This window comes from Eumetopias jubatus, unplaced genomic scaffold (assembly GCF_037043125.1).
Source record: "Eumetopias jubatus isolate StellerSeaLion01/CBP00866 unplaced genomic scaffold, mEumJub1_p1.0 scaffold_11, whole genome shotgun sequence".
NCBI classification, from domain to species: Eukaryota; Metazoa; Chordata; class Mammalia; order Carnivora; family Otariidae; genus Eumetopias; species Eumetopias jubatus.
Genome location: NW_028274817.1, coordinates 68,905,030 through 68,930,516, shown reverse-complemented (window position 1 = coordinate 68,930,516; position 25,487 = coordinate 68,905,030). Strand labels below are relative to the sequence as shown.

Genomic DNA, 25,487 nt, shown 5'->3' with positions numbered 1-25,487 from the left:
AGTGGCAGGCTCGTCGGGGAATTATTCTTTCCCTTAGATTTTCATTAATGTTGTTATAATGTCATTTGTGCAAAGAAAAATAAAAACCACTAACATATAGAACAATTGCACTGGCAAATCATTCTGTCAAGCTGAGAAACCAAATCATATCATTTCTCTGAGCCAGCAAACGCACTCGAAAGACATCAGTGCAAGAGTAAAAGCCTCTTTTTAGGAAAGAAGCAGCCACGGGGGATGGGGAAATGTGTGGATTGAGTGTGGGCAGCCCCGGGTTTGAATCCCAGCTCTGACCCTTACCTTGAGGTTTGGGGGAAGTGATTTCAGCCCTTGTACCCTCCTTTTCTTCATCTGGAATGTAAGGATGCTAATGATAACCACCTCCACCGCCTTACGGGGCTATGGTGCAGAACAGATGATGTAGGATGTTTCACGGGGCTTTGCGAGGTGGGAAATGCTGTGCGGTGGAAAGCCTTATCCTGGTATATACGCAAGTACCTTGAGACAAAAGCATTAGGTACCGTTTGCCACTGTCCCACCTCAGCTGATCGCAAAGCTAGGCTGGCCTGTGCGGCTAGGTCTTGTCTTCTCTGGGCGCTGGGTGCCACTGAAATTTGATTAAGCGGGTCAAGCTGTCCGCTTTTAGCCAGGGTTAGGGAATGCTTGGGAAAATGTCGTGGGCTTTGCTCCCCCTCTAAAATGCTTAAACTTGGTGGAGAGAATAATTGATAAAGAACATGGCGAAGACTTCTTCAGCTGCTCGGACTCTTCAGCCAGATGTGACCACTTACTCGCTGTACACCTTCAGGCAAGTGACCTAAGTTCTCGGAGGGCCCATTACCTCCTCGGTCTGGCGGAATGCGTCATGCCTGCCTCGGCGTGGTTGTGAGGATGAAATGAGGTGCTGGCGAGGAGCATGGGTGTGTTGCCTTTATTACTGTTTAAAACTGTCGGGGGGGGGGGCGGCGCCCGGGAGGCGCCATTGGCCAAGCGTCCAACTCTTGGCTTCGGCTCAGGTCATGATCTCCTGGGTCGTGAGCCCCACGTCGGGCTCCACACTAAGCAGGGAGTCTGCTTGAGATTCTCTCTCTCCGCCTGCCTCTGCCTCTCCTCTCCTCTTCTCTCTCTCCCAGAAATCAATCAATCAATCTTTAAAAAAAAAAAAAAAACCTGTCGGAGTAGGAAGGATCTTTAGGGATCACCTAATCTAGGGCTTCTCAATGAGTGCCAAGAGGGGTGTGGAGGCAGTCTTGGGGGAGCACAGTGTGTATATATTATTATTTTGCCTGTGAGCGTTGAAAAATCCTCTGTGGGAAAAACAGATTTTTTTGTCTAGCGTGGTGGGACCCGGGTATTTTAAGAAAAGTGAGATAGGTGTTTGGAAACCGCTGGTCTCCCGCAAAACTTTCATTTTATAGACCCACAGAGGTAAGGTGATGTGCCCGAGGTCACCCAGCTACAGAGATTAATGCGGGCCCCGGACCAGCTGCTGTCCCCCCACCACACCGCCTGTCACCACAGCCCAAGAGTGGTCCCCATGCCCTCTGGGATCTCCCCATCTCCACTTGTTGGAGATGCCCTGTGCCACCATGTCCATCTGACCATTATCAAGCTGGGAGAAACCACACAAGGCTCTGACATTGAGAAGAGGCAAAAAATGATGTTTGAGATAACAAGGAAAGATGTCGCTGGTAGGGGTTCCTGTACACTGACAGGTCAGCCCTGCATCACCCCCCGGGCAGTCCTTCCAAACCATCTGAGCTAATGCAGCCTCCGAAGTGCCATCTGCATCCCTGTGGAGTAAATGGTCTTCGATGAAACCTTCATCTCTCTCAGTAGCAGATTTTCTATTTAAAAAGTCAATCTCCTGTCAGATTCTCCAAGAGCACAGATGGAGGGGTGTGGGGTCCCGGGAGCAGGATGAGGCTCTCGATTGCTCCCTGTCATCTGGGTGGAGTGTGTTCTTTGAGTCTGCTTTCTGGCGTTAGAGATGGCGGCACAGAACCATCTCTGTGAATTCCTTTTGTGAACTTTGTAGACGCGGGGGGTGAGGCAGGTGCGGTGTAGGTCCCTTAGGCTTGCCTCAGAGAAGACATGCCCCTTTCTTGTGCCCCAAGAGGGATAAAAGGCACATCCCATCTCCAGAGTACGGCTCCTTTGGAATATTCGGGCCCGCCCAGCAGCCCGGGGCCTTCCTCCTGCTTCAGGGACCTCACTTCTGGGATTTCTGGCTTCTGTGACTTAGCTCCTCGCACTTCTGCCCTGGCTTTTCTCGCTGAGCACTGGATGCTTCTGCCCTCCCCCTTTCCATACTCTTGACTGCCTCTGCCCCCGCACCATGGCTATCTTCCTGGACATCTGCCCCAGCCTTTGGTTCTGTCACCAGCTCCCTCCGATTCTCTGGGTGCTGCAGGGCCTGTCTTGGGGGATGGGAGCCAGATGTCTGCTCGGAGTAAAGGGCAAAATTGGAAAGGGTGACATCTCTTTCGGCGGCCACAGAGCCCAAGGTCACACGGCCGGCTCTTAGGGTGAAGACAGCCCCCATTCCTACTATTGTCAGGCCCTCAACCTCCCAAACATGAGATCTGTGTTTATGGAAACTGACACACGCCCACCGTTTCCCTACCCGGGGGCAATAGTTTGCCTGGACTCCAGCCAAAAGAGCTCAAAAACCTGAGTTGAGGGGAACAAAAGACAAATACCAGCCAAGACTCTAATTTGTAGACTCTTCCCATCCCAACCAACATGGTCCTGGTCAGGCATGATGGCGGTTCCTACCACAACAACGGCAATCAGCTCCAGCCCAGAGGGGGCCAGATGAGAAGTGGCTGCTGAGGTTGATGACACCTTCAGGCTTGTGTGAGGCAAGCCAGGGATGATAGCCAATGGGAGACCAAGCTGAGGATAAGACCAACAATGTTTCTGGGGCGCCTGGGTGGCTCAGTGGGTTAAGCGTCTGCCTTCGGCTCAGGTCATGATCCTGGGGTCCTGGGATCGAGCCCTGCATCAGGCTCCCTGCTCAGCGAGGAGTCTGCTTCTTCCTCTCCCACTCCCCCTGCTTGTGTTTCTTCTCTCCGTCAAATAAATAAAATCTTTTACATAAATAAAATAAAACAAAACAAAATAAAATAAAATAAAATAAAATACCAACGACGTTTCTGAAGGGATGCCTCTCTGAGCCTTAGGCAGAGGTCCAGCATGTTCAGGAGGGATACTAGAAGGCACAGGCCAGCCCCAGCATAGCTTCTTCCGAGCCAGGCAGCATCCTGAGCACTTTGCGGATATTCACTCATTCGATCCATGCAACAACCTTATGGTATAGGTACTTTCATTATCTCCTAAAGGAATTATATAGGTTAGAAACTGCAAATTACACAACAGATACATTGATTAGAAATTGAAGCTCAGAGGCGTTAAGTGACTTGCCTAAGGCACACAGGTGAGACTGAGATTCTAGCCCAGGCCGTTGGGCTTCCAAATCTGCCTTCTTAGCTGCTATGCTAAGCTGCCAACACGAGGGAGCTAAGACAGTCAGGCCCCCTTTGCCCTCCACCCACTAGCTGGACTAGGACTGGACTTCAGTGTCTACTAAGAATTAGCAGATGGTTTTCAACTTGAAGAGATTGCAAATACTATCTATCAGTGCCTGGGCTCCAAGCCTGAGAAAGTCTGGTTCAGTTGGCCTGAGATGAAGTCCAGCCTGTGGGGAATGCGGAGGGCAGGGTGAGCAGCAGTTTGGGGGAAGCTCCTCAACTTAGAAACACATAGCATCTCCCCCATCCTAACAAACATCTACCTCCCAGCTCTGCCGTGCCCTCCGGTTATGGCCCTCTCTCTTTCCTTTCTAACTACAACCAGACTTCCTGAGAGGTGCCTCCACTCCACTCCCACTTCCCTCCTTAACCTGCTGTGGGCTGGCCTCCAGGAAGCAGGCCTGGCCAAGGTTACCCTTTTGGTGCGCAAAGGGAGGAGAGAGAGAGAGAGAGAGAGAGAGAGAGAGAGAACCCCAAGCAGGCTCCCACAGCCCTGAGATCATGACCCGAGCCGAAATCAAGAGTTGGACCCTCAACTGACTGAGCCAGCCAGGCGCCCGTGAACAAGATAGGTTTTAAATGTTTTAAAACCAACGATTCTCTCATGCCTTGTGCCCTGGGAGATAGACTTTGCTAGAATCTGCACTACGGTGGCAGGGTGGTGGTGGTGGAAGCGGTGAAGGAGACCAGCGGGATTCTCCACCTGATGCCGTGGAGAGCAAGGTTGGACACCGAATCTCACGATTCTCCGGCTGTTGGACATTGGAAGGGCCTCTTTCCCTCTCTGAGCCTCGGCTTTCTCCCCTGTTCTGGGACGCGGCATCATTACTCCTGCACCTCTAGTGAGGATGCTGCGAGATCACCTCTCCGTGCCATAGGCATGATCCTTGGCGAGAGTGGGCACTCACTAAGAGTTGAGGAAACCGAACTGAATTGCATTCAGCCATGGTGCACAGGCTCGTTCCGGGCCAAGAGAGAAAGTGTGTGTGTGCAAGAGAGACTTGCAAAAAACAAGGCCTATCTCTGTGTACGTCTCTCCTCTGGGAAGGAAGGGGCCCACACAGTGACAATAGACCAGGGGCGCTGACTCAGACAGCCAGTTCCTGCCCACTTCCCCTCGCTGCAGGACAGCGGCTGGGCCGAACGGGAGGTCAGCCCTCTGTGGGGCTCTGACTCGGACCTCTGGCTGAGAACCTTTCCTAGAGAAAGACAAGACCAGTTGGCAGGCGCTCCTCCCTGTTCTGCCGTGACAGGACCCCCTGGGCCAGTGTGGCCGTGGGCAGGCGGTGGGGGCAGAAGAAAGCAGGAGAGAGAGGAATCTCACTTGTCGAATCCAGCCTTGCTCTCCCTGGGCTGCGGAGCCCAGGGACCAACTCCACAGGCAGCAGAGCATGTGACCGATGGGGCCAAACTGAACCCAGCCGGGGTGCAGGGGAACGGAGTTCGGGAAGAGTCCCTGGGTCCCACAGTGAGGAGCCTGGGGACGGGGCTTGGAACAGTGTGGAACCCCTCGGCCCCCTGCCCGCAGTGCGGGCCCACAACACACTTCTCCCTCGCATGACGATTTGCTGGATGTGGCGTCTTGGTCATCCACACCGCTAGGATGGAGAGACCCGAATCTGTCACCCTCTTCTGGAGCCGGGGAGGTGAGTCGCTGGGGGAGGAGGGTCGCATGCTCGGTGGAGGGGCGAAGGGAAGGAATTGGGGCCCGTGGAGGAGGAGGGGCTTCCTGCACTCGGAGCTATCCTGAGGCAGCCTGGGCCGTCTTGGGGTAAAATGGGTTCCCCTAGGACTAGAGGTATGCCAGGAGGGGCGGCGCGACCACTGGGCCGAGGTGCTGTAAAAGGAATTCAAATTTGGGTGGCTCTGGAGGAGGAGAGGGTGGATGTGATCACATCCCAACCCTGATGATCTGGGATTCTAAAGGGATATAAGAGTGACCGAGGAGACATTAGTGCGTGCGTAAGAAATCCCGTATCGCTCATTTTCTGCAAATCGACCTCGCATACTTTCTGCTCATTCGGATGGGGGGAGATGCCCTCTCTGTCAGTCTTGGGGCTCTACCCTCCTCCTGGACTCCTGCTGAAATGAGGATTGTGTGTGTGTGTGTGTGTGTGTGTGTGTGTGTGTGTGTGTGTGTGTGCAATACCAAAGCATGGGGGCAGGGAGGGGCCAGAAAGAGATGCCTATCACCGGTCATCGTTCACACAGGTTCCTAGCCAGGAACCCAGTGTCTTCTAATCGCAGTGCCAGCCAGATCTCCTGGCAGTAGGGTGGAATAGAGTTAAGAGTCCCGAGGCGCACCAGCCTCCCCACTCTGGCTTGGGTGAAGAGGATAAGCCTGGATAGGGGAGGTGACCTTACAGTTGCCCGCCCTTGGAAATGGCCTGGAGGTAGCATGTGGATAAGGAGGGACTTTCCAGCAGCCTCTCCACGGGCTGTCTTGGAAAGGAGTGAGGGGTCTGTGGGTCTCTGGATAGGTTGCCTTTCTCAGTCACCAGGCAGGCCCTTGGGAAGACAAGGCTGGCTTTCCTCTTCTGAGGAGGAGGGGGAAAGAGGCCCTCCCCTCCCCCCCACCGGGATGCAGGCCCGGCCCCACCCTGCAGTGGGTTCCCTCCTCCCGCCTCCACAGCCACCTCCCTGGCACCCCGTCTCTCTCCCTCCTGCTGGGCTCCCTGCGGCCCCTCTTGTCCCCCTCCAGCCATTGTCCACTCTGTGGCCAGGGCGCAACTTTATAGAACGCACCCGGCCGCTCCAGATCCTCCCATGGCTGCCCATTGTCCACTGGTGAGAGTGCAGATTTCCCTTTCTTCTCTTTCGCTTTCTTGCTACTCTCTCAAAACAGAGCAGTGATAACATCGTTTCTCGCTAACACAGCTCTGACATTTCATAAATCTCTGTCCCAGACAACTGGAAGGGGCTATATTTAACCTTCAGCCTTGTAGCTTTTAATGGAGGGCCTTGCTTCAGGCGCTGCCTTCTAACGCCACAGGAGACCAGAGCCTTTTCTTTGTTCTCTGCAGGCCAGAGCCGGCCTCTGCTTTCAGCTGGCTGATGCAGGCTGCTTGGCCTCAGAACACCCGCCCTCCTCTCTCTCTCTCCAGGTGAAGGAGGTCCCCCGTCCTGCCCCCTGGAGTGTGCCCCTCACCTTTCTTATCTGCAAATACTTGAAAGACTCCTTCTGAACCCCATAGCTGGAGAAGTGGGACCGCAGGTGAGCACAAGAACAGGACGGAGGACAGGGCCAGGAGGTGTGAGCCGGGCCAGGGGGGAGAGAGCCAGGAGGAAAGAAAAAGTATCGTCAGGGCTCTAGTTGTGGCCGGGGAGAGAGGAAGTCATGCTAAGTAAGTCCTGTGCCAGGCCCTGTACACAAAGCTGTGCGCGTCTTGCCTCGTGTGACCCTCGCAGCAGACCTATAGGAGGCAGGCGCTATCCTTACCCACATTGTACTCTGCTGAGGAGACTGGGGCTCAGAGCAGGTTGGCGACTTACCCAAAGTCACATCCAGCTTGAAAGCGACACAACCTCTAGCTCTGCCCTGAGCTGTGGAGCCCAGCCTGGCAGAGGAGGCGCTTTGAGGGTCCTGGGGGGCTGCTTCCATAGTCTGCTCTCTTCCGCCTTGCGGACAGCAGCTCCCGGGACCAGTCACCGTAAACAAGGAGCCGTAGAGTTCTTTTCGCTCCGTCTGTGCCCTGGACGCCGAGGGTCCTGCCCCTGTCCCAGCCTCACCCTTGCCGCTCTCTCTCCCACAAATGCGGGGAATGACGGTCACCGCAAGCACTGGCCGGGAAGCCTTCGCTGGGCCGACAAAGGGGCAGCTCCATCGAAGGGACCTGCCCCAGAGCCAATGAGTGGTAACAGAGTGGTAATGACAGCCACATTTGTAGGGCACTTTATTGTTTACCCAACTGCTTTCCAAGTCAGCAGAGTCGCAGGGAAGGGAACTCCAAGGTGATCTTAATGGTACACGGTATAGCTTTAAAGAACATTGAATTACATGGTGAGAAAATGATTCACGCGCCCTTCTCTTTCTAGCTTTCTGATTACATCAAAGAGAAGGTCTCAGTGTGGTGCTATTCTTCCACCTCTGTAATGCGTGCTAATCTTCTTTTGGAACAGAGCTAGAGCAGGCCTCAGGCTCGAAGCCACTGACAGGCAGTGATATCTACATAGGATTTAATTACTCTGCTCAGTTTCCGCGGTATTTATTTTTACAGTGACTTTCTCTTTGGGGCAAGGGAAACTCCTTCTGTGTTGGTGTTTGGTTGCCAGAGACAGTTTCCTTTCGTAGAAATTTACTTAAGCAAAAGACCTTGCTGTCGAGAAAAAGATGAAGTGAATCATGAGCAGAGCCGGCGGTGCCCGGACAGGGCAAAGCTCGCCCAAGTGGTACCTACATGGCGGAAGCTTGGGCACCACTGGAACGTGGCAGTCGATCAGCACCAAGTTCCCCGAAGGCCCTGCACGGTCTGCCCCTACTAGTGTTCTGGACGTAGTTGTCCCTTACTCCCCTCCCTCCCCCACACTACGCTCTTCCAAGCCTGCCAAGACTTTGAGCATGCTGTGCTCTCTGCAGTGTCTCTCCCGCATCCCTTGTCTGCCCATCAAACACAAACTCATTCTTCAAGACTCAGTGTACATGGTACCTCCTCTAGGAAGCTGTCCTTTAAGCTAAGCACTAGGTTCATTTCTTTCTCTATTATAGTGTCTCTCCCGTGGCTGTAATTATTTGTTTATAGGCCGATCTCTTCTACCCTATTGGCTCCAAATGCATTTTATAAGAAAAACTTAGAGAGGGAGGGGGGTGGGGGAGGGGATAAAAATGTGACTCCGAGTGAGGCCTGTGCACAGTGATTGGGCCCTGGGGACTGTCACAGCTCTTGGGATCACTTGGAATCGAGGCTTTCCAGATACCAAACCAGAACCTACACAGGCCACAAAACCTGTCTGGGGACTGCTGCCTTGGGGGGGGCGGGGAGGCTCTTGCAGGTCCCATGTATTGGGGTGCCTTTGAGATTAACACCTAGGATCTAGGGGCACCTGCGTGGCTCAGTCGGTTAAGCATCTGCCTTCGGCTCAGGGCATGATCCCGGGGTCCTGGGATCGAGCCCCTTGTCGGGCTCCCTGCTCAGGGGGAGTCTGCTTCTCTCGCTCCCTCTGCCCCTCCCCCCTCATTCTCTTTCTCTCTCTCCCTTTCTCTCAAATAAATAAATAAAACCTTTAAAAAAAACAAACCCACCTAGGATCTAAATGAAGGAGGCAGTATTGGTTCAAGGGAAAAGCTGGGCTGTGACTCTTGTCCTAACAACAGCCTCAGCTCACCCCACAAGAAGCTCTGGAACTGGATTGGTCCTTCAGAGTTGTTCTGAGTCAGGGTGAGGAGACCAGGCACTAGATGCAGGCTGCCTCCGGGCAGGGCCTGTGGCCTTGGGCGAGGTCCAAAAAGGACTGGCAGCCAGCAGCACTCGGTCCTGGGGGAACCTGGGGGGACATCACCATGTCTACCACAAGAGCCTCGTCAGCGCCCCCCTGCTCTGAGGCTTCAGTGCTGGGGAGGCGGGGAGAAGAGATCAGTGATTTGCAGGGCAGAGTGTGGCGGTCAAGACTCGGTGACTGGAAGAGCCTGCTAAACATCTGTGAAAAGAATAAATGGCTGAGGGGCGCCCGGGTGGCACAGCCGGTTAAGTGTCTGACTCTCGGTTTCAGCTCAGGTCGTGATCTCAGGGTCGTGAGATCGAGCCACTCGTCGGGCTCCCTGCTCGGTGGGGAGTCTGCTTCTCCCTCTCCCTCTGCCCTTCCCACTCGTGCTCTCTCTCCCTCCCTCTCTCTCTTTCAAATAAATAAAAATACATTTTTTTTAAAAGGGAATAAATAAATGGCTGAATATGATGTTCTAGGCACTGTGCTTAGAGGCAGGGAGCCAGAGACAAACAAGTCACAGGGAACTTCTGGTATAACCGGGATGATAGATATGTAAAGAGACTCTTCCAGAACATTGTGGTAAGTGCTACAATGTCTACTACAGACCGTGCGTCCACACCACTTTGTTCTTGCTTCTCTTGGAGGCCTTTTCATAGGACCCTTCTAAACAACCCTCTAGGGCCTGATTTATTGCCCTCACTCTACACGTGACAACTAAGATCCGGGGCTTCACTTAAATATCAACCGCTGGTCAGAATCCCCCAAGCCATGCCGGCCCCCTGAATGGTTCAAGCCCCACAGCCCGTGCCCTCTCTGCCCTACACCACCCAGCCCCTCTCAAAGCCACGCGCAGTCCTTTGCATTTGGCAAAGTGCTTATTACATATATTTTGCCTTGTCATAGCCCTGTGAGGGAGCAAAATTAAGGTGTCAGAAGAAAGTAGGCTTTTACCTTTATTTTCTTAACCTGCCTGCTATGCTTTCAGAAATAGATATATTCTGATCATATTTATAACAGTGACATTCTTTTTTATTCTGCTTTTCTTTTTTTTCCTACACATTCTTAACCACCTGTGAAATTCTGCCATTACACTCATCTGTTCTTCCATATCTTGTCTCAAAAGTGAGAAAATTGTGATCAAAACCCACTTAGTTCCTTTTGAGCTGTGAGGGGGGAAATGGGTTGGTTTTTTTTTTTTTAATTTCAACCTCACTCAAAAAAGCAAAACTTTATTGATTCGAAACATTAAAATGTATACATTAAAATGTATGAGGCCAAGAGTATCTCTGATTTTATGTGTGATTAATACTCTAGGAGAGGTTTTTTTGGGGGGCGGAATTATATAGCTGAATAAAGGGCCATTTAGAGGCAACTAAAAATTACCCTTGAGGAGCTGGGTCTTGAGAAAGGCAGCTGCCCCTTGTCCCCTCCCCACCCCTAGGCTGGACCCTCTCCCCACCTTTGTGTCCACCCTCCTCCTCAAACTCTAGGCCCAGTCTCTTTCTTCTCTTCATTCCCCACCTACAAGATTTCCCGTCAACTGTCAGTACTGGCCCCATTTGAGGCTGTACCAAAAGAATTCTAGCATCTCTCCCGATGAGTTCCATTGTGGTCCGTCTGGTCCAGGAGTTCTCCTAAAGCAAAGCTTTTCTCTAGAGTTTCCCCAGCAGAAGCTATCATACTGTAGAAAGCCAACAATGGCTCTATGTTCCAGAGGAGAAAAGTCTCCATATGTTCCCAGAGAGAATAAAAATGTACACACCCTCTGTCCGTGCTCAGCGTGCATTCATTTGCCATCACTCACACGACTATAATTAAAATTTCCTCTCTCTTGGGAATGCCCGGGTGGCTCAGTCGGTTAAGCGTCTGCCTTCGGCTCAGGTCACGATCCCGGGGTCTTGGGCTGGAATCACCCTCTTCCTCTGTCCCTCCACCCTGCTCATGTGCTTGCGCGCTCTCTCTCTCTCTCCAATAAATAAAATCTTCAAAAAAAAAAAAGAAGTTAAACATCAGAAGTTAAACATAAGAAGTTAAAAATCTTTAAAAAAAAAGTTAAACATTAAACATCAAAAAAGAAGTTAACACCATTATCATATGACCCAGCAATTCCACTTCTAGGTATAGACCCAAAGGAATTGAAAACAGGACTTGAACAGAGACTTGGATATGAATGTTCATGGCAGCATTGTTCACAATAACCAAAAGGCTGAAACAACCCAAATGTCCATCTGTGGATGAATGAATACACAAAATATGGTATATCCCGATAATAGAATAGTACTCAGCCATAAAGGGGAGTGAACTTCTAATCCATGTGACAATATGGTTGAGCCTTGAAGACATTCTGCTAAGTGAAAGAAGCCAGACAGAAAAGAAGAAGTGTATGCTTCCACTTATGCAAAATGTCTAGAATAGGCCAATTCATGGGGAGAGAAAGTAGACTGGAAGTTACCAAGGGCTAGGAGGAGAGAGGAATGGAAAATTAGTGCTTGGGGTTTCCGTTTGGAGTGATAACAAATTTTGGAAATGGATGGTTGTACAACAATGTGAATATAGTTAATGCCACTGAACTATTCACTTCCAGTGATTAAAATGGTGAATTTTATGTTATACCTAGCTTACCACAATAAAAAAAATAGTTTAAAAAAAGAAATGAGAGGCCAAAAGATAGGAGAGACTTTAGAAGAATGCTGGAATGAGATAAAAAATTTGGATACAAGACTGGATATGTCTCCAGGATAATAAAACTGTAACCTTTGGTGCTATCTTTCTTACTGGACAGAAATAACTTTCATTTCTACCAGACAAAAATCATTCACAACTTGCCAGCCTCCTCTGAGGTAACTTTTTACTTTACAGAGTGGACTGTAGTCAATAGTGAATAGTCAGGCAGCCTCATGGATGATACTCTCATATGTTCTTGAAAGAGTGCTCAGCCATCTTGACAGCCTTGTTGTCAAGTTTTTTATCATTCTTTAACACCTCAAATAAGACATGACCAACCACCCTCCGATGTGCGTCTCCATGAGAGAAACTTAACCTCATGTGAACTTTGAAGCCTGACTCTCACGTGGCATTTACGTCTTGGTGGCACCTTCTCTGTGGCAGCCAGCAAGGGCAGTCCCGGGCCACACATCAGTCCCCAGTTAGTCCATAATGGTGTATTACCACCAGACCCATCTTTCAAAGCACCACTTTCATCGTGTTCCTGCCGCACAGAGAATTGAAATGACTCCTGATCTAGCCCACACTTCGTAGACTGGCTCACGGAAGCCTCTGGAATCTCGCCTGGATAGAGATTCGGAAAGGAGCTTTCAAGTCTCATTTCACTCAGGCCCAGCCAGGTTGGTCTGTCCAACTCCTTGCTGTGTCTCAGACCTTTGCTCAGACAGATACTCCAACTTTTTGTCCCTGGCCCATCTCTTATCCTGATGGGCCTACGGCGGCTTCCCAAATCACACTCATCCCATGTGTCACTGCCATGATTTTTGTTTGCTATCTGTGCTATTTTTTTTTTCGTAATATCTACTCTTGGGGCGCCTGGGTGGCTCAGTCGGTTGGGCATCCAACTCTTGATTTTGGCTCAGGTCATGATCTCAGGATTGTGGGATCGAGCCCCTTGTAGGGCTCTGTGCTCTGTGTGGAGTCTGCTTGTCCCTCTCCACCCCCGTAAATAAATAAATAAATAAATAAATAAATAAATAAATAAATAAATAAAATCTTTAAAAAATAAAAATAATGTACCCTTTTTTATTTAAATATTTTATTTATTTGTCAGAGATATAGAGAGAAAGCACAAGCAGGGGGAGTGGCAGGTGATAGGCAGAGGGAGAAGCAGACTCCCCGCAGAACAGGGAGCCCGACGTGGGACTCAATCCCAGGACCCTGGGATCATGGCCTGAGGCGAAGGCAGACACTTAACCATCTGAGCCACCCAGGTGTCTGAAAATAATAAAAAATTTTTACCCGCCCAAAGCAGCAGGTTTGATGTGCTAATTAAAGAAAAAAGTTTGTGTGCCACCTGAAATCACATTTATTTCCTGCTTGATTGTGTTCTAATTGTTCGGTATGTTCGGCCTCACTTGAAGATTTCAAGTTCCTTGAGGATAGGTACCATGGCTTTGGTGTCCCTCCAGCACGCAACACGGACCTAAGCACTTGGCATGTCCCCACAACGTACCCTTTGGTTGACTCAGTGTCCCATCTTCTTTGGTAAGCTTCTCATCAGAACACCAATGGCTTTCCTTTTTATCCCTTTAGTGTGCACAGAAACATTGAAAATGTACTCCTGGTCCTCCAGGGACTGATATTCCGGCTGAGGGAATAAGGTTCTTGGTGAGGCAGGCAAACCTAGCTCCCTCTTGGCCACCTTCCGCATGTGCTACATCGAACAAGAAGCCTCCCTTCCCCTCAGTTTCCTCACGAATGAAATGACGACGATAATGATAGCACCTGCCTTGCCTACATCATAAAACGGATGGGAGGCTCCAGGGAAGCAATAGTTATCTAAGTGCTTTGTAAAAGAGAAAATGATATCCATATTTTAGTCAAACGACTCCATGAAAATTAGTTCACAACACAAGATGGCCAAATAAAGAATGTCACAAGGCAGTTTCCCAAGCTCCAAATTAGTCCCTGTGGCACCGGCTCACTAATGGGCGGAAAGATTCCAGAAAGTTTGCCTGAGATGGGTCATGAGGTATGAGTGGAAGTTCAGTAAAGGCTGGGAGTGGGGAGGGGTGGCCTGTCTAGGTGTGGAGGACGCGGGAAGCGAATTGAGTGAGGGAAGAAAGATGGAAACCTACCTGGAGCTGGTGAGAAGCCTAAGTGGGCCGCAAAGAGGGAAGTGTGAAGGGGCAGGGGGAGAAACGCAAGCCGTGCCCAGATGGTGGAGGCAGCCAGTGCCAGGCTCAGGCTCTGGGCTTGCCAGCTGAGAGAAGTCCCTGGGTGGCTCTCGAATGGAGGGGCATGTGAGGAAACCATGCTTTAGAATGCAGATTCCTGGGCGCCTGGGTGGCTCAGTCAGTTAAGCATCTGCCTTCGGCTCAGGTCATGATCCCGGGGTCCTGGGATTGGGGCCCTGTCAGTGGGGAGTCTGCTTCTCGCTCTCCCCCTGCTTGTGCTCTCTCTCTCACACACGTAAATTTTAAAAAGAAGAATGCAGATTTCTCTAAGATCGCACTTCTTTTCCTCCTCATCATTTATGTACCATTTATGTTTTTCTTGCGAAATAAAATGCAGACTCATTGGACCAGAAAAAATCAAAAGTAAACCAACAAGTATTTAGAGTGAAACATGAAAGTCCACCTTTAACTCACCCCTCCCCTCCGCTGGTTGATTCCAGTCTCTTTCAAGGACTACACCTGTTATCAGCATGTTGTCACTCATTCCAGATCTTTTCTTATTAATACGCCGACGTGTGTGTGTGTGTGTGTGTGTGTGTGTGTGTGTGTGTATACGTATCCTTTTATACAAATGAGTTTCTATTATACATTTCATACAGAGCTTTGATGTTTTCTAAACTTAATATATCGATGGACATCTTTCAATGACAGGATATCTCTTCTTTTGAAAGGCTGTACAGCATTCCTTAGTAAGAATATGCCACCATTTATTTAACCAATCCCCTATGGATGAAGACTTCTGCAATTAATTGTGCTTTTTCTTTTTCCTTTTATGTCTTTAAAGTAACATATGCATGTAGCAAGGGAAATTAAACAGTATAAAAGAGTATGTAGTGAAAAAAGTAATTCTCCTGCCTATCCCTAACTCTCCACCCCACCTTAACAGCCTCCCTCTCAAGAGGCATCCACAGTTACCAGTTTTCTGTGTGTCCTTCCAGAAATTGTGTATGCATGTACATGCGTGTGAGAGAGTATGCACTGTGTGTGTGTGTGTGTGTGTGTGTGTGTGTGTGTGTGTGTGTGGAGAGGGAGGAGGGGGCAGAGAAAAGAGAGAACATTCCATATGAGCACATATCGTGGCTACCTGATTCTTCTTAATGGCCATGGCCCAATATATCGAACCTATCTTCTGTCGAAAGGGCTTATTGCCAGTACACAGCCATTACGTGTGGTACTGCCATGTGCATCTTTGTTCATGTATCTTCCTATGCACTCCATCTCCAGTGTAAATTCCTAGAAGTGGCATTGTTGGGTAAAAAGGAATGTGCATTTAGGTTTTGACACATAAGTCCAAAATGCCCTCCAAAGAAGTTGTTCCAGTTGGCCATGTTGTTCCCACTGGCCGTGTATGAGAGTGCCTTCTCCTCCATACCCTCTCTCCCTATCATGGCATGTAATAAAACCTTTCATCTGCACTGGGGAAGAGGGTGGGAAACCTGAGGGGGTTGTGCAGGAGCGTGGTCAGGGAAGGCAGCGATTGCCCAGTTGTTCCCCATGAGTATGGTTGAGACTCTCCGAACAGCCCGATGGTAGATGTGACTTCACAAACATTGTGTCCCCAAGAACTTAGGTAGCTGGGGGCACCCGGAAATGACTTGTGATCCGCAACCCTACACAGCGCAGGTCCTTGACTGCCAAAGAGGTTCTTTTGTTTCCTGCCACCCTCTTCCAGCTTCACGCAGAACTCTTCTGGACCTCCTTGTGTGCATCACCAGCCAGGACTGGGAAGCCTGGATGGCATTCTGCTGGAGACTGGGCCTTGTGACGCACAGCTCTTGCAAGGGTCTGGGTTCCCAGAGACTGTAGGTCACTTGGCCTCTTCCAGGTTGCAAGAGCAAGGATGTGCTTAAGGGTCCTTGAGTGACAGGGCATGAGTGTCAGGAGTCACGTGTAAGTGAAGGAGAGGAAACCATCTCTGGCAGCCATTACCCTTCACGGCTGATGCCTCAGGAGCGCTGGACAAGCCAAGCACAGTATCTGCCACTCCTACCACTCATCTCTCTGTCACAGCCTCTCCTGCCACTCCCTGTGGCCTTGCTTTGCCCACTCCCCATGGCTTCTGCTTATTGCTATCTCCCTGGGCATCTCCTGGCTTCTGGGCCACCCCACTGCATGTGCTCCCCCATACGTAATATGTCACATCATGTCCCCCAGGAAAGGACTCTCGTGGGGTCAGTTGGTCACTCTGAGGTCTGGAACATCCCTGTCAGTCTGGGCCCTCGTTGCAGAACATTCAGAGACCGCTGGGCACTCTCGGTCCCAGCTGAGGATGGGTACCATTGATGCGGGCACAGGCCCCCTAGTGCCTTCAGTCGTGACCGAGAGCGCAGTGCTGGGCACAGAGTAGCCACTCAACACAATATGTATCGAATGAGTAAATAGGAATCCAGGATCAAGGAATCACTTCTGTCCACTTTGTTCGCAAGGGGGCTATAGGTGAGGCAGGCACACAGAGCACTGTAGGAGTCCTTTCTGATCCATTAGGCAGACGGCCAAACTTGGCAAATTAATTACCTGGGTTTCTGATATACTTGTCTCCAAATGTAGAGGGGCAGTGTGGTATATGGAGAAGAATGCAGGGGCGGGGACTGGGTGGCTCAGTCGGGTAAGCATCTGCCTTTGGCTCAGGTCATGATCCTGGGGTCCTGGGATTGAGCCCGAGTCACTACGGGGAGCCTGCTTCTCCCTCTCCCTCTGCCCCCCACTTGTGCGAGCGCTCTCTCTCTCACTCTCTCGTTTGCTCTCTCAAATAAATAAATAATATCTTTAAAAAAAAATAAATACTAAAAAAAATTAAAAAGTTAAACCTTCTGGCTTTATCCACTAAGCTCTCAGCAAATGAAAGTATGCTTGCATTTCTAGAGATACATTTGAATTTCTCAAGTCAAATCCCACCAGTCACCTCCAGCACTGTCTCTTATTGATGTTAATTACCAAAGGAAAAAAAGCCTTTTCTTTCTGCTGGTCCTTTAGCTTTGAGACAAGGCAAACCATTCTCATCAATTTGCGAACATTCCTTTCAAATACTTACAAATTCCGTCTCGCTCTGATAGTGGCACATCTGAGTTCTATTTTATTCCCTGGACTATTTTCCCTGTTTTGATTGGAAATTGATTGCTGGGAAAGACACGGGGCTCTGGCCAGGACCCCACGTGGCAGTAGAGAGGGTATCTCTGTCTAATACACAAGCAGTTACAAGTCACCTCCCGGGTAAGGGCCTCCTTATGCTGTTTTCTTCCAGGGGTAGGGTATTCTCTAGGGAGGGTGTCCCATAGGTGATTCATCTCTCCACTGATGGGTGTTGAGATTTAGTTCTTAAAATTCATTCATTACGGGCGCCTGGGTGGCTTAGTTGGTTAAGCGTCTGCCTTCTGCTCAGGTCATCATCCCGGGGTCCTGGGATGGAGTCCCTCATGGGACTCCCTGCTCAGCGGGGAGTCTGCTTCTCCCCCCCCTGCTCCTCCCCCCTGCTCCTGCTCTCTCTCCCTCCCTCTCTCTCACTCTCTCAAATAAACAAATGAAATCTTTAAAAATAAAATAAAATTCATTCCTTCACTCAACAAATAAGTACCCACTACATGCCAGGCATGAGACCAGGCCCGGGGATACAGAGGTGAACAAAACAGAGAAGGTTTCCAGTTTCCCCCTATTACCAACAGTGTGGCAATGAGCGTCCTTGTTTCATACATCTGTATGTACATGTATGACTATTCCCCTAGTAAAGCTTTATGACATCGCAGGTACTGGATCAAGTAGTGTGCGAATAGTTACTTCGGATACATACTAGAATATCGCCCTCAAAAAACGCTTAACAATTTACACGTCCACCTTTCCCCCCTGCCCATTGCTCTCCTAGGTATATATTCTAGAGAAACTCTCATGCAGGTGAACAGTGGCACATAGATCATGAGTGTTTGTGACAGCCTTGCTTATGAGAGCAGTTGAGAAACAACGGGAGAATAGATAAATGAAATGAAAATGCCCGAAACAGAGCTACCTATACCTACATGAGTATTTCTCACAGACCTAAAGGTGAGCAAAGAAAGCAAACCACAGTGCGCCCGGGTGGCTCAATGGGTTAGCGTCTGCCTTCGGTTCAGGTCATGATCCTAGAGTCCTGGGATCGAGTCCCTCATCGGGCTCCCTGCTCAATGGAGAGTCTGCTTCTCCCTCTGCTCCTCCCCCCCCCCGCTCATGTGTGCGCTCTCTCTCTCTCTCTCTCTCTCTCTCTCATGTGCACGCGCACAAAAATAAATAAATAAAATCTTTTTTTAAAAAAGAAAGCAAATCACAGGAAGATACGTACAATTCTACAGAACGTATATGAAGTTGAAGAACATGCAGAACAGTGCCGTATATTGTATATTGTTTATGAGCATATACAGAGTGCCTTTGAAAGCATGCGTGTGCATCATAGATATCCAATTCTGGAGGACAGCTACCTCTGTGGGGGAGGGGAATGTGATTGAGGCACACAAGGGGCTTCAACTGAACCTGTAATATTTTATTTCCTTAAATAAAAGTTACAGGGGGCGGCTGGGTGGCTCTGTCGGTTAAGCGTCCTACTCTTGGTTTCGGCTCGGGTCATGATCTTGGGGCCGTGAGATCGAGCCCCGAGTAGGGCTCCATGCTGAGCGTGGAGCCTGCTTAAGATTCTCTCTCTTCCTCTCCCTCTGCCCACCCCCCCACCCCCTGCTTGTGCTTGCTCTCTCCCTCTAAAAAAAAAAAAATGGAAAGAAAAGAAAAGAAAACGTTCTGGGGCAAATATAGGGAAATGTGTTTGTTCCTAGTACTTTTCTGTGTGCTTGAAATAGTTCATCATCTAAAAAAAGAAGAAGAAAAGAAAAGCAGGGCAGAGGTTCCTGCTGCTCCTTTTGGCAGATGAGGAAACTGAGGCTCAGACGGGTTCACAGCCCAGCCCCTCTTGGAGCCCACCCTTTTGTCCAGGGGCACCATACAGGTACATCGGAGAGACCTATAACCTCTATGGGAAGAGACCTTGCACCCCGATTCACTGAGAATCCCCTTCTTTCCCGGACTCCAGTATAAGTCCTTGGAACGGATTTATGATTCTCGGCTTCCAGGCCCAAGAGGAGGATCACTGAAATTTCTCGATTGTCACTCTGGTGCTGGTACCTGCCCGGCTGTCTGGGGCTTCTGGGTGCACTCGAACCAAGTGTGATGAGTGCTTGGGGCAAAGGTCAGATCCAAATCTGGTTTGGCAACGGCCTTTACCATGAGCCCACCATTGCAACATGGGTACAGTGAGAAGCAACAGCATTGCAAAGTGCTTTCTGGAATCCCGCTGCCTCTGGCCCGCAGCTTTACCCTGATGAGGTGACACAATGGGACCATCAGACCTTATCAGCAGCATTCGGCCTAAAACAGAAACTAGGAGGGGTAGGAAGGGCGGTCCTCGGTGCTTGGCCCTGTTGCCATGGCCCCTGTTGCCATGGTCCCCAAGCACTTTTTGCTTATTGTTTCTTTCAGTCATTTGTGGCATCCATTAGCAAGCAGGATCTAGAGACTCCCTGAGGCAGACCAGGAAGAGAGTGGTTAAGGGCGAAGATAAGAGAGCGTAGGGAAGTAATTAAACAAACAAAAAGTGTGGGCAGCAAGAAGTCGGTGCATAGAAACAGGAGGCCCAGAAAACAGGTTTTTTTTTAAGGAATCTTCTTGAGATGTCAGAGACTGAGGTGGCTGGGTCAGAATTAGCTAAGAAGTACCCATTATGGAGCTGCCATATGTTACAAGAACAGCAACTCTGTGCCCTGGATTTTCCAGAAAAGTCCTAGTTTCGAGTATTTGGTTCTGTTTGTCAGACCAAGAATCCTGTTTTGAGATTCAGAAAATAAGGTCACTGTGGTTATAGTAGCTCTATAAGTCATCAAGGAAAGGCTGATTTAGAGTTCACTCTGCCCTCGCTAGTTGGCAGGGAATCCCCACAGGGCCTGCCCCTGGGTCCCAAAGGCCCGAGCAAAGTGGCCCCATATACAGCCAAGAAAGTGCCTCTGGACTCTGTGCCCCTCCACACCCCTGTAGCCCTCCAGGGAGGGTGTAAGCAAGAAAAGCATAGGTTTTGACCCCCACACCCTGAGTTTCAACATGCTCTGCATTAACTCCATCAACTTGGGCAACGTTCTGAGCCTCAATGTCCTCCTCTGTGAAGTGAGAACAATACCCATGACAGAGGGTTTTTCTAAGCATCAAATGAGGTGTTAACCTTTCAAGCCCATACAAATGTTACTTGTTACAATTCATTCCTCCGTTCAACAAATTGGGCTGCCACTTGCCAGGCACAAGGCCAGGCCTAAGGGGTATAGCCCGCCCAGAGGGGATCAGCAGACATTAGCCAAAGAATCACCAACCCCAGGTCCACACGGAAGAGAGATAGGGTCGAGTTTCTCTTGGTAACAGTTGACTCTGGCTTCTGTGTAGAGTGAGAGGTCAGGAGATGGAGCTGGAGGCCCTTCGGGGGTTTCTGCCAGCCCTGCTAGCCAGGACTGGGGTGGTGGCAGCGCTGGCGAGAAGCGGTCAGCTTCTGGATCTCTTTTGGAGGCAGAAGCAATGGAACTTGATGATGGACTGACGTTTGGCAGCGAGCAGGAGGCAAGTAGCTTAGCTAATTGTGTGCCCAGGGCTGGGGCCACTGGGGCCGGGAAGACGGTCCCAAGGCTGCTAGGCAAACCACGTGGAGGCTGCATTTCTCCTCTCCTCCCTTGGGTCGAGCAGGACAACTGAAGATTGCAAAGATTGCAATGCATTGATCTGGGTGATCTGCTCGGGGATGGGTGTATGTTCCTTAAGTTGTACTTACTTCAAAAAAACCTTTGGTTCAGTATTTCCGGTTCTGAGAGGTTAGAAGAGAAAAGAGCCCGAAGGGCCACGGGGAGATGGGGGAAGGGCCAAAGACAAGGCTGGATTTCATAACACTAGTTAACCGCGCTTTAGAGTTTTCAGAGGAATTTCACACCAAGTATGCTTTGTCATGTTTTGCCAATTCGGGCCCAGAGCCATGTCCTGACTCTCGCAGTCCAGTGCTTTGGCTATTTACTGCACCGCCAGGTCCTTAACATTTGGAGGGGCGGGAGGGGGAGGGGAGCACGTCTCTCCCTGAAAAAAGAAGTTCTAATAGACAATCCAGGCCCTTCTGTATTGAAGCGGTTTATTCCATTTGCATTGAGAACGAATGTTAAGAGAAAATTTGCTATTTTCCCACACCACTTGTCCCCAACCCGCATCAACAGAGCTTTCATTTCTCCATCCTAGCAGGCCCACCCTCCAGAAGCTATTATCTGCTTGACAATCGGGTGAGACCTCTTGTCTTTTTTTCCTCTCTCAATTAAACTCTAAGGACTGAGGTTCCCATCTGCCTTGGAGCAAACAAATCTTTTGTTCTGTTTCCCAGAAGCTGGAGCGCTTTTTTCCCCCTTTCTCCCACCTCTATAGTTCTCTTTTTCAAAACACTTGACCCTCTTAGTGATTTTTAACTGCAGATGGCAAATTCAATTGGTTTCCCAAACCTGGATCAAGCCTTCTCTCCCAAGGCTGCTGCTTTTACCCTGCCTCCACCCATCCCTGAGCAAGGAAAGAAAAAAAAAAAGTCGCATGCACATTTTCCTAAGTTCTTATTTTTCTCTTTGTCAGCAGTGTTACCTTAACAGGAAGGTAGCCAAATTGCTGGGAAGAAATAGCAGGGTACATTCCTACTGGGTAGGTTTCTCTCTCCACGGCGGATAATGGCGTCCGTCCTTGAGCCATCGTCCCGCATGGCACCTTCCCCCTCTACGGGAAGACAGGGGTAACAGGAGACGCCAAAGGCTCGCGTTAAAGCCGAGCAAGGAGCCAACAGAAGTGGAATGGCTCTCCATTCACAGATCTCTGTGGGGTTGGAAGATGACAGGAAAGAGAAAGAGAAGGTGAAGATGGAAGAGTGCAGAATAAGAGACACTCTGATGTTTTGTTGAAAACCATCCATACTTTTATACTATTATATAAACTGTTATAATAAACTATTCCAATATATAAAATATAAATATAAGGAAAGCGGTGCCCGACTGGCTTAGTCGGTGGAGCATGCGACTCTTGATCTCCGGGGTGTGGAGTCGAGCCGCACGTTAGGTGCAGAGGTTACTTAAAAATAAAATCTTTAAAAAAATAAAACAGGGGCACCTGGGTGGCTCAGTCGCTTAAGCGTCTGCCTTCGGCTCAGGTCATGATCCCAGGGGCCTGGGATCGAGTCCCGCATCGGGCTCCTTGCTCAGCAGGCAGTCTGCTTCTCCCTCTGTCTGCCACTCCCCCTGCTTGTGCTCTGTCTCTCTCTCTCTCTCTCTGACAAATAAATAAATAAAATCTTAAAAAGAGAAATACCCAACAATAAAAAAATTAAAAAAAAAAAGAAATGCCCATATATACATGAATTTGTTTTGGACGCTTTTATTTCATTCACCGATTTGCCAGTTTTGACACCAGTATCCCCCCCCTTCCAGCAATAACATGTAAAAAGTAAAAAGAGAGCAATGAAATTAATGACATATTACATTTTATCCAATATCAAAAATATTATTTCAACATGAAATCAATATTAAAAATTATCAATGAGGCATTTTACGTTTTTGTTTCATATTGTCTTTTTTTTAGGATTTTATTTACTTATTTGAGCGAGAAGGGGAGAGAGAGAGAGAGCGCGAGCAGAGGGGAGAGGGTGAAGCAGATTCCCTGATCCCCCGGGATCATGGCCTGAGCCGAAGGCAGACGCTTAACCTACTGAGCCACCCAGATGCCCTTAAGTCTTTATTTATTTTTATTTATTTGTTTCTTAAGTAGGCTGCATGCCCAGTGTGGAGCCCAACTCGGGGCTTGCGCTCATGACCCTGAGATCAAGACGTGGGCTGATACCAAGACGCTTAACCAACTGAGCCACCCAGGCGCCCCTCATATTAAGTTGTAAAATCCAGTGTGCGTTTTATACTTACAGCGCATTTCGGGCGCCTGGGTGGCTCAGTTGGTTGAGCGACTGCCTTCGGCTCAGGTCATGATCCTGGAGTCCCGGGATCGAGTCCCGCATCGGGCTTCCTGCTCAGCGGGGAGTCTGCTTCTCCCTCTGACCCTCTTCCCTCTCGTGCTCTCCGTCTCTCATTCTCTCTCTCTCAAATAAATAAATAAATCTTTATACTTACAGCGCATTTCACTTCAGACTAGCCAATTTCAAGGGCTTAAGAGCCACGTGTGGCTGGTGGCTACCGTACTGGACGGTGGAGGTCTAGTAGACTAGAGGTCCAAAGTGTCCCCACCTCTGTGGTGGGTGGGAATGTATTAGAAGGGCAAAGGCTGAGGAGAAAAAAGCCTCAACTTCACCACTCGGGGCAAATCCTGGGTTCTCTTGGGGCCATGGTGAGTGGACCCCCATAAAGTCACCGCATGCTGGCCTGGTCCACGACAGAACAGCTGAGGCAAGGACCAAAGGGCCTACTCCTCCAGCCGTCGTGGGCTCTAGCTCTGTTGGCCACTGAGATAAGGAACGGGCCCTGAGTGCTCAGGAGGTCATTATCTGGAGCCCGTCCGAGGTTCCCCCCCCTTTTTTTTTTGCCTCCAGAGGTGCCTCTGTTCACAGCTTCTCATCCTACTTCGCCCTGTACTCAAGACCCAATGCCCCATTTCCTTTTTTTCAAAAGCAGAGTGGTGTGGCAATGGCTCTCTGAGGAAAGCCTGGTGCTGGGGTCGGGGAGGGGGGTGTGCTGGGAGGAACCCACACCGCGGCTTACTCAACTGCGAGATCTTAAGCAGTGGCCCCATAGCCGTGGCGGCCCAGCCCGGAGCGCGGGACAGTGAGCGCGGGCGCGAGCGCTGACTGGGAGGGGATGCGCGGTGGGTGAGAGGGACCTTGCATGGGGGCCTGGCAGTGTGGGAGGAGGCGGGTGGCCAGAGAGCACTAGGGACAGGGAAACCAGTTTGGGCCGGGCCTGAGCATTTGGACTCCACAGTGGGCTTGAGGGCTCGCTCACCCCTGGGTTGGCGAGAAGCTGAGGAATGTGATTATCCCCTGAAGGGCAGCATGCAGTCCCTGGGCAAAGGTGGTGGCCACATGCCCACTGCCCGACTGATTTCCAAACCGACCCTCCCCCAGCCTACCTCTCGTCCACTGGCCCGCCGCAGGAACCAAACCCATGGCAGTGGGCCAGGCCAAGGCCTCAGAGTGGACTCTGGTGTGGAAGAAAGAATGTCTTCCTAAGGCAGCTTGGGAAGGAGCCCCCCCTTTGCTGGCTCACCCCCAGTTTCCCTTTGGTGGTATCGGGGTGGCACACCGACATTCCTCTCTCCTTCCTACTCCTGCCTCCTCTGGCCCTGTGGCCTAGAAACTCTTAGCAGCATCAGACTCCTGAGACACCAGGCAGAACCCGGCTGCTTTCCGGCTGGGCGCATAAGCTGGAGCCTCCCGGCAAGTCGAGCCTGAGCCAGTGGAAAAGGTCTAGGAAGCCAGAGCAGCTTCACAGCAAATCAAAATCCCATATGCACATGGTGGCCTCACCCCAGCTTCCACTGTTCTATCCCCCTCCCTCAGCTGGCCAAAGGGTGGGACCCCTGCTGACTAGGACCCTTCCCCGAATGTTGGTAGCTCAGCACTTCATGCAGAGCCTGGCACGTATGTGGGACATACCCAGTAGAATTCTCTTGGTTGGATGGATGGAAGGATGGATGGATGGATGAACAGATAAGGCAGATGGTTGGATGGATGGATAGATAGATGGATGGATGGATGGATGAACAGATAAGGCAGATGGATGGATGGATGGATGGATGGATGAACAGATAAGGCAGGCGGGTGGATGGATGGATGGGTGGTTGGATGGATGGATGAACATGTTCTATATACTATCTTTACTATACCATACACTCCCAGCACTCTAAAAATCAAATTTGTCAATTCATCACTTTAGTGCTTTTTTTTCTGGGCACCTAGGCTCCCACTACTCATTAACTAAGAAAAGGTGAGGAGTACAGCCAGTCAGAAGATTCCTGAGCATAGGCTGGGAGAGTGGCCTCACAGCCTTGCCTCTCCTCGCGTCACTGCTGTTAGGGTCTTCTGGGCCGACTCATCCTACCTCGAGAATCGAGAGCATGGGCGTTGGCTTCAAGTCTCAGCCCTGCTATTCCCTATCTATGTCATTTCACCTCTCCGAGATTTAGTACTTTGTTCTGTAAAATGCAGCTAAAAATACCATGTGGGATTGTGGTAAGGAATAAATGAAAAAAAAATGTATCAGGTTGAACACTATGAAATTGCCCTGAAACAATTGAATATCAGCAATTTTGTATGGTTCAACTTAATACATCAAGTGCTTTATGAAGTATGAAACACTGTAATAAGTAGCCCTATGTTAGTCTTCATTATTCTTTTTTTTTAAAGATTTTTTATTTATTTATTGGAGAGATAGAGAGAGAGAGTGGGAGCAGAGGGAGAAACAGTTTCCCCGCTGAGCAGGGAGCCCGACATGGGGCTCGATCCCAGGACCCCATGATCATGACCTGAGCCGAAGGCAGCCGCTTAACCGACTGAGCCACCCAGGCGCCCTTAGTCTTCATTATTCTTAAGAGATATAATTCGAAAGTCAGCATATAATTTTAGCAAGAA

The 25,487-nt window shown here is 49.9% G+C and overlaps 1 protein-coding gene across 3 annotated transcripts in view; it reads left to right on the top strand.

The window, feature by feature from the left end:
- The first annotated feature begins 4,661 nt into the window (after positions 1-4,661).
- NHSL2 (NHS like 2) overlaps positions 4,662-25,487 on the top strand; it is a 74,004-nt gene continuing 53,178 nt past the window's right edge. For all 3 annotated transcript variants that reach the window (XR_015769458.1, XM_088028734.1, XM_088028733.1), the window contains exon 1: positions 4,662-5,176. Coding sequence is in view for 2 of the 3 variants with exons in the window: in XM_088028734.1 (XP_087884860.1) it covers positions 5,134-5,176 (43 nt within the window). In the remaining variant the exon portion in view is untranslated. The remainder of the gene's footprint in view (positions 5,177-25,487) is intronic.